Below are 14,127 nucleotides of genomic sequence, written 5' to 3' on the forward strand. Positions count from 1 at the left end.
TCTCTGTAACCCCTTCCATGGGAGTTTTGTTCCCAATTCAATGAAGGGGTGAAGTGTCCACATTTTGGTCTTCCTTCTTCTTGAGTTTCATGTGTTTTACAGATTGTATCTTGGGTATTCTAGGTTTCAGGGCTAATATCCACTTATCAGTGAATGTATATTATGTGAGTTCTTTTGTGATTGGGTTACCTCACTCAGGATGATACCCTCCAGATACATCCATTTGCTGAGGAATTTCGTAAATTCATTGTTTTTAATAGCTGAGTAGTATTCCATTGTGTAAATGTACCACATTTTCTGTATCCATTCCTCTGTTGAGGGACATCGCGGTTCTTTCCAGCTTCTGGCTATTATAAATAAGGCTACTATGAACATAGTGGAGCATGTGTTCTTATTACCAGTTGGAACATCTTCTGGATATATGCCCAGGAGAGGAACTGCTGGATCCTCCGGTAGTACTATGTCCAATTTTCTGAGGAACCGCCAGACTGATTTCCAGAGTGGTTTTACAAACTTGCAGAACCACCAACAATGGAGGAGTGTTCCTCTTTCTCCACATCCTTGCCAGCATCTGCTGTCCCCTGAATTTTTGATCTAAGCCATTCTGACTGGTGTAAGGTGGAATCTCAGGGTTGTTTTGATTTGCTTTTCCCTGATGATTAAGGATGTTGAACATTTTTTGAGGTGTTTCTCAGTCATTCGATATTCCAGCACACTCTTATAATGCCATTTCTTCCATTGTTGCCAGCTGTCACAGCCTCTCCAGGTTCCATTTCCTCCTCAACATAGAGACACTGCAGGCCTTGCTTGGTAATTTCCCCCTGCTTTACAGCTCTAATGCTATCTGTAGGACACAGAGAGGTGACCTCTCGTTTTGTTCTTGTGCTGGGCGTTATTGCCTCTTGTACAATAGGTGAAAAATAGGATGCCTATTTTGTTTCATGTTCCAGGAGTTTGTGTTGGAAAGTCGATTCCCACAACAATCAACCCTTCCTGGTCAGAAATGAAATTCTTCCATGGGTTAAGTAGAATATTTTTGTGAAGCACTTCATAAACTGTATCAACACACAAAAGCAAGCTCAAGAGAACATATCTAGACAGAGAGAAATACATGCTTCATGGTATAAATATGTGTACTCCTGAGGCAAGGATGAGAAACCTGGACCACAGTCTGGCACAAGATCAAAATTCACTCAGAAGGTTAATTTGCTTCTACTCCAAATCGTGAAATTCCTCAAAGCATCTGAAGAAATATCCTTTTTTATATAACACACTGCCCCTATAAAAATGCAAATGTCTCTCAGAAAAGATCACATGTTCCGTTCTCCCCATTTGATGAGTCTTTTGTGACAACAGTTCATCTCTGGGACCCTTGAACCATTGTATCATAATGGGAAGGTGGGGCCTTGGGATGGTGGGCCACAAGAGAATAAAGCTGAAGGAGAAAGACTCCAGCTAAAGGGAAGGAGGAAGGACAGAATTACCAACTTCCTCCGGTGCCCAGGGCAGACCCTGCAGGAGACAATTTGTGTTCCAGTTATATTTCCCTTGGGTACTATCTGTAATTACTATCACAGCTCATTGATTTTCAATTCTTTCTATTAATATATTTATTGGCCATTCTGACATTATTAAATTCAGACCAACTCTGCATCTTCAGTAGATGATGTCTCTTCCCTAAGAGCAGAAATTCTGTGAGTGTAGAATTTTCTCCTACTCTTTAAAAAAAATAAGACTTCACACATTAGCATGATCACAGTGTCTGTGTATGCTTTGCTTTGAAACCATGTTCCTAACACTCTTAAGATTTTACTACAGATCAGAAGATCTCCACTGTGGGTCATCAGAGCATATGAAATGATAAGCAAATTCATATCTCTAAGATGATTCTACCAATTTCCTAGCAATGCCAGTCCTTGTTCCACAGTGGGAGGAGAAATAATGAGGCCCTGTTAAAGGGCAACGCGAGTGGCATTTTTAATAAATGCCTCCTCTTTACTTCTGACAAAATCATTAAAGTAACTGTATCTAAGACTCCACACACAGATGTACATTAAAGATTTAATGTAAAATTAAACAAAGATATTAACCAAGGGAAAAAGCGAGACTTGTTGGATTTTTTGGTCCCTAACATTGCTGAACTGTAACACAATTGCCTGCCTTAAAGTAAACATTCCATAGCATATCTCCAGGATCAGCTCCAGTACTTGCATCTGTCTATATTTCTTTAGGAAGTGTAAGAATTGAGGTCTCGTTCAAAACAGCACCAGTCTCAGAATCCTCTCCTTGTGCCGTGTGGCAAACAAGCACTCGCTTACAATAAACAGTGTCTGAATGAATGACTGTTCATCTAGCCCTGCCTATTCATGAGCTCCTGCACTGAGATGATGAGGAATAATGAGTACCATAAAGCATGAAGTCTCCTCCATTACAGCTGCTTCACAGAGCTCATCAGGACTCTGTGAGACAGAAATACCTTCAGCCCTGGGCTAGGAGTGTCCTGCAGAATGTTCTGGAAAAGTTCCCTCAAGCTCTCTCAAAGGAAAACAGCAGACTCTGTTGCCTTTCCAGCCCCACACACTGTGTCTAGAATATTGATGCTCATCAGAACTTCTGCTCTGGGCAAATCAAAAGGTGCAGGCCTGTCAATCTAGCTGCCCTGAAGGCTGAAAGGTGGAGACCTACCTGAGCTGTACAGTGAGTTCCAGGCCAGTTTGAACAACTTAGTGTGACCTTGTCTCAACAAACAGAAAGTCAATGGATATCTAGCTACCTGGGAAAGCCCTTGCTTAGAATGAGCAATACTTTAGAGTCCAGGGTAGGAAGGAGGCCTGCAATTTGAGATTTACCTTAAATGTGTTTGTTAAATCACAGAAAAACTAATATATATGTTTAAAAATCTCTACTAAAAATAAAACCAAAACTCAGGAAAGCTGTAGCAACTGTACAGAGCCAACAGGGCTTGCTTTTTACTTCAGTAGGGAGAGTGTTTATCTACTCTCCACCACAGACAAGCCAGCTACTGTGCGGCTAAGTGGTCACACTATTTCCCAACTAAGGACATGGGCTGAGAGAGAATTAGCATGATTGAAAGAACTAGTACCTGATGCAATAGGCAGCTGCACTCTCTCACAGGACTGACTTTAATGTCTTTGCGGTTTTTGTGTCCACACACAAGTAGCTTCAATTGGAGTATGATGGTTAAATCTACCATTGGAGATGCTCTCCCACACCCCTTGACCCTCTAGATCATAAGATATAGAGGAAGCCTGGGAAATAGCATTCCCCCCCCCCCAACACCCTCACTGTACAGAGGAGGACAGAGAGGACCAGAGATGAGAAGAAACTGCTTAATGTCACTCAAGCCAGTAAACTGCGGGGCGAGGAATAAAGTCGTATTTTATGTCTTTGAGGGAGGCCCTTTTTCTCTACTCAACCTCCTCTCTAGTATGATAGTTCTAGAACTCTTTTTCTGCTGTTCCCCTTTGCTTAAAAAACATGTTAGAACATCCAAGGGCTGGCAGCATTTGGGAAGCTCTTATAACAGCAGGGTATATGCACCAGAGGTCACAGACAAAGTCATTCCCTCACTCCTTGCTGTGCCCCTGCAGTATATCATAAGGGCACATTCCCGTGCTGCAGGCTGCTCAGCAGCATATCCTATGTCAGGACGAGCTTGAAGGAAACTGAAGTAACAGGACAGTGTACTGATCTTCGACATCACTAAAAGTATGAGCCTTGGAACTCTGCACAGAGCGAGCTAATGCCTATATGTGGCTATTCCTACTTTAGTTCACATGGCTACAAGGCAAGGACCTCTGTCACCAATGAGAATGTGAGTGTCCAAAACGTGCAATTCCGTGTTTATGTTCACAGTTACCATATGAGATTAAACAAATCAAGCTGACCAATAGCTGATTGCAGTTGCATACATGCCAGGATGGGTAGAATGAATAAGCATTGGATAAATCACATATAAATTGAGCATGTGGCATGTACTGAGAACCAATAAAAGTACAAAGAAGAAATCAAAGAGCAATCTCTAAGAGCTTGCATTCTGACCCAAGAGATGTAATCAAAATCCACACTTACAATTTTCCTTAAGTGAAGGGCAGACAAAACTTCCCAAGAAAGATTTAGCCATGTCCAAATCCGTCATTTATTTGATATTCTGTAATCTAAGGTTAGGGGATAAGGGAAAGCTTTTCTAATGGTGAGAGTGACTGTCGAACACAAGAGGAGCTACATGTGTGTACAAGTAAAACACGAAGACATCAAGGTGACTCAGATGTGAGCTCAGGTGCTTATTCAGTCAGCTACCTATTCTATCAGCCATGTCCACTCTCCCTCATCCCAGTTATCCTCTACATCTTCCTTCAAGACTGTGAGATGTGCTCACCAGGTCCTGAATTCCTGGGAGACATTGAAATGGACAGAGAGCAGCAGACAGAAGAGAGGAAAGCTGAGGGGTGATTTACCACAAGCAGGACAGAAGAGAGTCTGCCATGGGAAATGGAAATGGAAAGTGTATGAAATTCTTGAATATGTTGCATAGAAAAAAAACAAAGCAAAGCCCCTCTTTCTTTCTCGAAAACCTTAAGGTTGATTTGTGTATCTTAAAGGCAGTGTTGTCCTGAGACATGGCTGTTACAGACTGGATAAAGGTGACAACTCCAGACTCCTTTGTCCACTGCTACCACATAGCGGGGTCTCCTCCATGTTTATTCCTTGTAACCAGCACAGATCACCATTTTCAAGACTCCATAACTTCATTCCCCACGAACATTCATTTAAATATCTCTTACATATTGACATTTTATGACACGTTAACTTCAATCAGCTATCACATGGGAAAAATGTTAGAAAAATCTTTAAAACTCTAGCTCTTTTTCTCTAAAATAAATCTGAGGTGCAGAACTCAGATATGCTATGCAGCACTTATCCCATGATTTCTACTGAAAAGTGGTGTAACATGAAAATCACTAAAGTTTTAGATTTTATCTATTTGTAAGGAGACTCAAAAAATTTAGAGAATGCAAATTATTATATTCTCTGAAGAGTTGAAGTCATAATCATGTCAGTAAACACTACAGGTAGTTTCTCTTAAAGCTTTCCCACAGAAGAAAAGAGGATTATACCAGTCGTAGAGCTAAGAAATCCATATAAAACTGAAATAAAAACAAAGGTTTTATTTCCTTCCATCATGTAAAAGCTAATTAGAGTACCAACATCAGTGCCACTCAAGGAAAACAAAGTTGATTTTATGAATAGGAGTTAATTAATAATTAGGATGCCACGATTGTTTCCTGTCCACATTTAAGGACAAACAGAACTTTCTACAAATCATGCGATGTACTATTCCTATTCAAGATAAAACTCTGTGAATATTGGTCTTTATTTCCTGAAAACCCTAAGTCTTTCACACAAACCTTACTTTGAAACTGAAAAATGACCCAAGACGTAGAAAGAATTTGCTACATGTTGTTAGAGCCTATAAGGCTGGGGACAGTGACCTCTGGTTTTAACCCCAGTCCACACCATAACTTATGAGTTTCTGTCGTTTGTGCCCTTCTCTAACATGTATGGCTTCAATAGATTTATTGTTGTTCATGTTGAAGAAAGCACAATGAGATCAAAAGAAAGCGGGAAAATACAGATTGCCCTCTCCTCATTTCTCCTGTCAGGGAGAAAAGGCCCCCTTACCTATATTATGATGCAGAGAGAAATGAATTGAGTCTATAGAGCACTGAATATATACAAGTCCTCCCTGTTGTTAGGTTAAGTATTCAAAGTTAGAGCCAACTGCATGGTTTGGAGGATGGGGACGTTAACCTGATGTGCCTGACTGGAAACTACAGAGGAGCACAGGACTTTTCCACAAAGCTTATCTCTGAAGAGCTAACATTGGTCCTGTGTGTACTTCTCTTTCACGATAGTCTCTACTCTCTGAGCACTGAGCAGTCCTTATTCCAGCACAGACCTCAAGGATTGTTCGTGATGAGCAGTCTCTACGCATTTGATTTCAGTGTTAGAAAGGCCAGTGCCACACATCCAGATGACATGTCCTCCTCAGCCACTGGAGAGACCTGATTAGAGCGCAAGCTTGCAGTGAAAAGAAAGGACTGCTTAGTGCAGAGGCATGTGGGACTTACTGAAAGAACCAAAGGGCTCCTACAGGCCCCTAACCTCAGCAGTCATGACAAAGATGATGGCACACTAAGACGCTAGACCTAAGGAAGCTCCAGGTGGTCATGACCACACTGACTGTCAGCCTAATATTTGTGAGGCTCTATTAAGCTTTAAAAACATTTTTTTTACCAAGATTTCTTTACAAAATTACAAATGCTTAGTTTTGATTTCCTTTAGTAAGGCATACATTACTTAGGCATAAATGATATATTTATGTTGTCTGTCAGCTTTCTGTGCTGCCTAAGAGTGTCATAAGGTGTGTGGCCAGTGTGTACCCAGGGATACAGTGATTTCTCCTTTAAATGCCATGGTCAGATACCATAATCATTTATACTGGCTTTATTGGTTTCCATTAGGGAAGCTTTGAATGTTATTAATAATAAAATTGCCAGTTGTGGTTTCATATGAATTCTGTGTTCCTAGATACTCTGTTTTCTGTATCCATAAGTTAATTCATGAATTTAGCTATGCTTCTGGGTACTTTTCACATTAAGTGTCACAATTTTATCAACCATCTAGAACTGGTACAGTTTTTTAAAAAAATGAGAATTACTAGATACAAATACAACCAAGAAATCCATTTAACCAACAGTTAGAACTTCATACCTTTTCTCTGCCATTTCCTAACTTAGAACATCGCCCCGAGGAATTATACTCCCATCTTAAGTTCAGTACTTTCTCTTTACTCTGGATTCGGTAGCTTTGCATGCAACAATTTTCACTCATCCGCAAGTGTCTCCTAAGGTGTACCATGAAGTCCTGAGTTTCAGAACACCTCAAAGGGAATGCTGGTGTTTAAGGTTGCAAGTGGATGAGAGTCAACCACAGGCTAAAGTGATTCCTTGGGGGGGCGGGACAAAAGAGACAGGGCAACTCTGCTAGTGAATGGCCCAGTCATGAGAGGGAGGGGGCCTCTGAGGAGGTCTCTGCTTACCCCTTGTTCAGATTCCACAAGCTCGGTTTTGACTCTGACTGCAGGCATTCCATCAAGCATTAGCATTCTGTTCTCAAGGGTGCTGAGATTCTGAGGATAGAAGAAAGAGTGACATTCAGTTCCAAAGCAGCACCAGAAGAAACATCCCTGGGATTCTTCCTTCCTTGCCAACCCTCAAGTACTGCTGACCTAATTCTTCAAGAATGGAGCCTAATTAAATGAGGATATCAGCATGACCAATTATCCTCCTATGTGAACTTTCATTTGAAATAATGACTAGGAAGTTGACTAAATCAATGTGACTCTCTGACCCCTGGGTTGGAGGTCAGGCTATAATAAACTGCAGTGTGGAAGCATTACATTAATTTATATGGGGCTAGAAAATTTATCACACCTTCTCAATAGTGGGAGGAAATACACGGCAAGGTTCTTTCTCTTGTTCTTAGTTCTGCAAGCTGTCTTGTGTACATAGCCATAAATGAAAATTCAGATTAAAAAAACAAAACAAAATAAAAATCCTTATATTGTCTAAGCCTGAATAATCAAGACAAAGTAATATAATCCTAGATTTGCTGAAATTTTATATTATGCCAATCCTGAGCAAATGAAAATTCCTACATATTAGCTCCCAAGAAACTATTTTAAAAGACCCAACATGAGTTTTAATTTGAAAGGGAACAGGTAAACGTCATCAATAAGGAACAGGCAGGACATTATTCTTACACATTTTTGGCCCAGTTTATTGCCTCTAAAGAAAAGCCACATTGAACCAGCGGCTCAACAGAGTTCATGTGCTGAAGGGAAGATGAAATCCAGTTTATGTTTCACAAATTCTCTCTGCTTTAGGTGCTTTCCGGATCAGACATCTACACAGGCAATCAGAAAGTCACACAAGTGGGACCCAAGTTGACTCGTAAAACACATTCCAAATATGCCAACTTCAACTTGACAAGTTATATCAACTTAGAAGTTGACATGACTGATCCTGAAGGTTCAGAGAAATCTCTGTGCTCAGTGGCCTTAGAGAGGTGACAGGACACTGAAGAGATCTTACTAAGTGGGTATGCGTGTGTGTGTGTGTGTGTGTGTGTGTGTGTGTGTGTGTGTGTGTGTAATAAAAGCATTATACATATACATGTATAAATTTGTATTATATACATACAAATATATAATCCCAAATGTGCATATAACTTGTTTCTTGTGGGTTAAATTTATCAACTTATTAAAAATGCATCTCAACATTTGTTAATTGGTTAGTACACCAAATCTGTGTATATGCCGTTCCTAAATAACTTGCTTACAGGGTGAAAAAAGGTAGTATCGTTTCCAGAGTTTGATGTTTTCACTTTTCAGGCAGCCGGTTTTCATGAAAAAGTTAAATAAGTATGCCATTCCAACACATCACAAGGGGAGATTTTATTACCAAATTCTACCAACAGGGCACATGCAGTACCAGTGAAGGGCTCTCTTTGGGAATCTTCTAAGAAGTACAACTTTGAGAGCCTCTCATGGCAAATAGTTTCTTTGAGAGACCCAACAAGTAGAAAATGGCAAGCTGCACTAGTCCTCCTTAGTCGCAAGGAGCATTCAAAAAGATCACACCTAGTGTATTAAGACGTCCTGTCAGGTTTTCCTGGAAGTACAAAACTTTGTCCATAGTTTGCTAGTTTTTCACATCCTGACAGATGCAGGCAAAAGCAGCTACAATATTGCTAGATATCGCTGGTGTGCCCAGTTAATGTCTTCCAAACTTAGAATCTTTTCCTCAAGGCGGGGGTGGGATGGGAGGGTATCATTTACAGCTGAAGTTCTCAGACTAGAACTTGTAGCTTGTTGCCTCCAGTGTGCAGCATTACTAGCTACTCTGGGGGACTTGTGGCTCTACAGCCCTCCACCACTCAGGTGGCTTCTCTGGGCAGCTCTGGGAATCTGGGTTCACAAAACCTCCCAAGGCTGTTTGCTTGGTAGTCAGTGAAGGATGAGTCCCCTACCCTGGAGCAGCCTTACCCAGCCAAGAATGGGAAAAGATATCTTTTATAAGGGAAGGCGGGGCCAAGCTGTAGAATAGTTGGGGGGTGGGGGATGGGGAGGGGAAGGACTGGCTGGAAAGGAAGGCTTAATGAACTGTTAGAGTCTGATTAGGGGCTAATGGCTCTTTTAGTGTTCTGGACCAATTTACAGCTGGTGGACTCTAACCACCGTCTCCCCTTGCTATGATTAACTCAGGAGTTTAAAAACTGCAAGCTAGCCAGGGCTTTGAAGTTAAAATCTGATAAGTCATGAAATCCTAACTGGATCTATTTAGCCAGGGTCCACATGTGCATGCATGCGCGTGTGTGTGCGTGCGTGTGTGTGTGTGTGTGTGTGTGTGTGTGTGTGTGCATTTTAACAAAGTCCAATTTTCCTTGAGAATAACCCCACTTCTATGCGTTTCCAGAAGCATGCCCAGCCACAACCATAACCGACAACACAGTCAGCAATGGTCCCAGCTGGGGGAAAAGAGCCTCCATAGCCGAGCTCTTTAGGTCAGTGAAGTGATTGATAATTAGTGCAGACAACGTTGCCGCATGCACAAATGAAGCATATTAATCTCCACACCCAGGATTCTAATCCCACTTAACAGACTTAGGAGCGCTGAGAGCCCCAACATGCTGAACCATCACCAGGAAGGCACTGAGGGAAGGTGGTACAGCATCCAGTAGTCCAACAGCAGTGAAGACACTTCTAACGTACTGGTAGACACAGCTCAGGCAATAAGACCAGACACATGGGATGTCACATGACTGTAGATTTTAAATATACAGAGGGTTCTGACAGTTTGAAGTTGCTGTCAAACATATCTTGCTACGATCTCAATTAAAACATATTGGCTATGGAATCAATGATTCCAGTGATCCCCCGAGAGGTAAACACAAGGATATCACCATCAATCTTGTTGTCCTGAAGCTATTTGTATACTTATGTTGGATCGACATTTTGATGATATATGTCCCTGAGATTTATAATTTATACTACATATATAAAACTATGTACTTATACACAGCATGTATAACTTGCTTCTTATGAGTAGATTTTATCAAAAGTACCACAAAATTTATTACTTGATTATTATACAAATTCATGTAAAGTTAATGAGAATATCGCTTTGGATATATCTACCTGCCACTTCTGCTATAGTACTCCAACAAGTGGCAGTTTTCCTGGCCAAACATCATATGAGTACAGGGGTGACTGATCCAAGCATACGCAGAACTGACGTGCAGCCAGAAGGGCTGAACTGCAGTGACAGTGACTCGGGCATCCATGGATTGGGCATGACTCCTGGTTCAGCTTCTACAACCTGTTCTAGCCTACAGTGCCGGTCTTTCCTTCTCCCTCCTCCAGACTGTGAGTCCACTGGAATACCGAAGGCCTGGAGAGTCAGTACCGAACTCTCTCTATTTAATTGCACCAGAAAGTTCCTAGTGGTATTTGTTTTGTTCTCTGATGGTCCAAGATATAGTTGCATCTTCTTCTTAATATATACGGCTATGGGTGAAGAGACCTCAGTTGTAGCCATCTCACGTTGAAAGTGATGTCAGAGACGGACGGACAAACAGTTCAGAATGCAGAATGCTCCGCACTAAATCTTGCCATAACTTTATAGCAGATTCGTACAGGCTTCCCAGGTAAACATGCTCAATGCTCGGAGTACCGCCCACATGGTGGGTATGCTAACCCGCAGGAGAAGCCACAGAATCATATTACAGGGAACTTGAGCTTCTACATAAAATAATACCTCAGAGGAGGTGACCTCCCACCGTGTCATTTCTACCACACTACCAAACATTAAAAAATAAAGTAATGGCAGTATTTGCTTTCTCAACCCCACCAGAGATGTGGCGACTCAACTACTAGGTAGGTAACAATTCTAAAACCTGTGCAGACACTCCAGAGAAACCATTAGGTCCTCCCTCTCCTTCTGAGTAAAGTATGCGCACGCCTACTGGGTTAGAATAGTGCATGTGCCTCGGTAACAATTTCAATTTCCTCATCCTTCTGTTAACAACTTAAAATGCCCACCATTTGCATATTTCCTATGGACCCTGCTAAGCACCGGCATTATGGTGCTCATTTAATGCCCACACCACCACAGGGGCTACCTCTAAGGGTGGTTGACACTACCTAGGATTGACACATCCAAGAAGGAAAGGGTTGCCAGTTCCCGAGGTCTCACAGCTAAGTCAGTGGCATCTTGATGTAAACACAGTGTGTAACCCCAAGCTTTTTCCTTCTCAGTGCTACTAATCACCCATTCACACTCCCCTGCCCTGCCTCTTTATCTTCCTTATCAATACATGCAGCCTACTCACAAATGCAAAAAAAAAAAAAAAAATGAACGACTTATCGAAGTTCCAGTGAAAGGAGTTTGGAAGTCTCAGTCAGCGCCCCTCCTAAGGCTCAGCTGGCTCAGTCAAGTGACAATCTTTTGGTAACTGGTAGCAGCTATGTTTTAGGGAATAATAATGTTAAGTCAAATCAGCATCCCGTTTCAAAGCTATTTCATATTTCTTCGTGTTAAATTGAACATATTTTTATCTTACTGAGGTTATGTCTCTATCTATAAATGTCTCCTACTTCATTTAGCCCGTCAGTCCCAGCTTGGTTTCAGCATCCAGGAACTTGGTATAATTTCATCTGCAGGTTTTTTAAAGATACCTTCTTGGTAGCTTGCCCACTATTTCCATAATATGGAATGCATTTGTACAATAGAGTAATATATTATATATTTTATATATGGGACATATGTTCATTGGAATTATATTTTTACTTATAATTACTTGGATAAAGAGTAAGTGTGCTTTTTACCATGCTCCTATATCTTCACTGGTAACTATGTACAGGACACACTAATACCCAACCTACCTGAATGGACACAAAATAATTTGAACTGAAACTTTGCCCTTTTAGCTTCTAACTCAACTTTCCATATTTCATTGTTTTGCAATCTGGAGACAGGTAGTCATATTAATGAACATACACACACACACACACACACACACACACACACACACAGAGAGAGAGAGAGAGAGAGAGAGAGAGAGAGAGAGAGAGAGAGAGAGAGAGACAGACATGTTCATGCACGCACACACAGACACACGCAGAGCCAAGGCTGGCCTAGAACGCAAGCCTCAAGCTTTAACCTCTCAAGTTATCAAAGTGTAAGTGTATGCCTAGATGCTTGGCTTATGATTACATTTCATTTACAGAACTATATCTCATAGACTATGTGCTTTCTATGAGAACACTTAACTTAAAACCTATTGGTGATTTCTGTGATCTATGAGTATTACTCTGAAAAACCTGTATTCAGAGTCAAAAATCAAAACACTTCCACACGAATCTCATTCAGAAGCACCAGCATGTTTGCTGTACTGCTACAGCGGAGATCAGTCTGCAGCCTGCTTTAGTGAAGAGCTAGCTCCACAACATACAGTTTACACAAATATTTAGAAGTGTTTCCTATAAGTAACAGTTGCTAAACCAGCTGTGAAAAACAGAAGCTCTTATTTGAGTTGCAAATGGATGCTTTTTAAAAGGGCAGCAGATCCAACTTGAACTGCAATCCTAAATTAAATTGTCAAAGGGACTGTGCAGCATCTTGCAGATCATATATGCCAACAAAATATTGTCCCACAGGTTGCGAGGTTACAGCACTTACTGAGACTTTAACCATCTTTGAGCAAGAACACATACTATAATGCTCACACGTCACAAAACCATCTCATAACACATATCTCAGGATGCATACCCATCACTACGACACACATGGCAGTACAGGCAACAAGTGCAGGCCTTCCTCTCTTCACTTCATATGCAGAAGTCGGCTTAAATGGCATCTGAGCCTCCAAGTTGCAAGGCCCATTTCAGTCTTAATACAAATCTTACGAGGAAGCCATTTTTGTCCCTCACACGCCAAAGACCACAACAAGAGGGTCAGGTTGAGCAGATCTTGGCTTTAAGCCTGCAGTGAGGATGTCACCCGGCTCTAATCACCTTGTTCCCTTTCTATCTTATTAATAAATCATAGAACACCTATAACAGAAGAAAGGGTGAATCTGGGACTAGACGGGAGGATTAAGAAAGACTAGGAAAATACATGGCCAGAGAAGTGTCAAGCCACCAGTGGCTGAAGGCTAGAAAAGAAAAGCAATGCTCTTGTGCAGGTTTCAGTATTCCAAGCAGATGTCTTGTATGAGAGTTCAAGTGACAAGGTGGTAAGAAGCACTAACAAATGGCCTTGAAATTGGGTAATGATGACAGAAAAGGATCTGGGCTCTAGAAAGTAGGTCAAAAGCAAGATTCATTCAAGGAACAGCACTGAGATGGCTAAAGATCAAGGACTACTCCCAGCAGAGTCCAGATAGACGAACCAGGAGGAGGTAAGAATCACAAAGCTACCCTTGTTATGGGGCTCCTGCTCCAAGCCTCTTTCTCAGGTACAATGGATACCTAACCAAGAACCAGAACGGGAATCACAAGTGTAGGCAAAGGGACCAGTGCAGTGGAGATAGCCCATTCATAGATGATTACCGAGGACATTTGCAATACAACCAAAATATCAGGATAGTACTTTTTCATTAAAAGCAGTGGCATCTCTTGCTCACTGTGTGCCAAGCACTGCTCCATCTGCACTATGTTCACCACATCATTCCTGCATTCCTGTTGACTCACTCAAAACAGCAAGTGTCAGCCACTGAGTTATCTATTTAAGATATACCAATATGCAAAGCAGAGGGTGTTTTTTAGGGTTGTTCTAGTCTCTGAATCCCCAAATAACTTATTTTACTATATCCATTTTAGAAGATGATATTATTTTGAATATTCAGAGAGGTTCTATGAACTCTCCCAAAACCCTGAAAATGATAGGCAGTCTAACATTGAAGCAAGCAACATATGTCTTATCATTGCTACCAGAGTGAGACAGACAAAGACACACACACACACACACACACACACACACA

At 41.3% G+C, this 14,127-nt stretch overlaps 1 protein-coding gene across 3 annotated transcripts in view; it reads right to left on the minus strand.

Moving 5' to 3' along the window:
* Klf12 (Kruppel like factor 12) overlaps window positions 1–14,127 on the minus strand; it is a 403,434-nt gene that overhangs the window by 222,652 nt on the left and 166,655 nt on the right. For all 3 annotated transcript variants that reach the window (XM_029541485.1, XM_029541486.1, XM_021203306.2), the window contains exon 3: window positions 7,124–7,213. In XM_029541485.1, coding sequence (XP_029397345.1) covers window positions 7,124–7,213 — 90 coding nt within the window. The remainder of the gene's footprint in view (window positions 1–7,123; window positions 7,214–14,127) is intronic.

The sequence above is a fragment of the Mus pahari genome, chromosome 8 (assembly GCF_900095145.1).
Source record: "Mus pahari chromosome 8, PAHARI_EIJ_v1.1, whole genome shotgun sequence".
Classification (NCBI taxonomy): domain Eukaryota; kingdom Metazoa; phylum Chordata; class Mammalia; order Rodentia; family Muridae; genus Mus; species Mus pahari.